Source organism: Fonticula alba (assembly GCF_000388065.1).
Source record: "Fonticula alba strain ATCC 38817 unplaced genomic scaffold supercont2.4, whole genome shotgun sequence".
In the NCBI taxonomy this organism is placed as follows: Eukaryota; order Rotosphaerida; family Fonticulaceae; genus Fonticula; species Fonticula alba.
In genome coordinates, this window is record NW_009242974.1 from 908,677 (window position 1) to 909,314 (window position 638).

At 69.9% G+C, this 638-nt stretch overlaps 2 protein-coding genes across 2 annotated transcripts in view; one reads left to right on the plus strand and one right to left on the minus strand.

Moving 5' to 3' along the window:
* The window catches only part of H696_02728 (hypothetical protein), a gene marked incomplete at both ends in the record, with an annotated part of 2,085 nt that extends 1,940 nt beyond the window's left edge, over positions 1-145 (plus strand). Inside the window, one exon of the mRNA XM_009496633.1 lies at positions 30-145. Coding sequence (XP_009494908.1) covers positions 30-145 — 116 coding nt within the window. The remainder of the gene's footprint in view (positions 1-29) is intronic.
* Positions 146-417: 272 nt separating this feature from the next.
* Positions 418-638, minus strand: part of H696_02729 (hypothetical protein) — a gene marked incomplete at both ends in the record, with an annotated part of 1,714 nt that continues 1,493 nt past the window's right edge. The window contains one exon of the mRNA XM_009496634.1: positions 418-612. Coding sequence (XP_009494909.1) covers positions 418-612 — 195 coding nt within the window. The remainder of the gene's footprint in view (positions 613-638) is intronic.

Consider the following 638-nt stretch of genomic DNA (forward strand, 5'->3'; position numbering starts at 1 on the left):
CATCCGGCCGGACGCCGGGGGCCCGACAGACTCGCCGTCCACCGCCCTGCGCGGTCTGAGTCTGGCCCCGGCAGACAGCCCACCGACCGGCGGGGAGGCAGAGTCGCCTCCCCTCCCGGCTGATGCCGACATGGCTGGAGCCTAGAGAGTGGCCCCCCCCCCCCCCCCCCCCCCCCCCCCCTTGTCTCGCCCTACCCTTCCCCGCCCTATAGACCTTCCCCCATGCGTCCCTGCCCGTCTCTGCTCTCCACTCGGACACCTTGGTCGCCCGCCACGCCCGGTCGAACATCCCCATCTTGCTGCGTCGTGCGAGAAATGGAGGTTTGCTATTTTGACTGGACCCGGTGTGGCCGGCCTGGGAGGAGAGCCGGGCACAGTTGGGGCATGGCCAGCGACGGGGCATGGCCAGTCTTCGCCCTAGCGATTGCCAGTGGTCGGAGCCTGCGCGGCCAGCGCGGCGTAGGCACCCTCGGCCTGGCGGAGCCGGCTGACGAGATCCTGCAGCTGAACCGGATCGGCGGTGAACGTGATGTTCTGGACGGAGGCCTCGTGCTCGGCGAAGGAGCCGCTCGGAGTCGTGGCCAGAAGGCTGATGTGGTAGCTGAGCCCGGCCTTGCTCTCAGTGTCGGGGGTGGTGT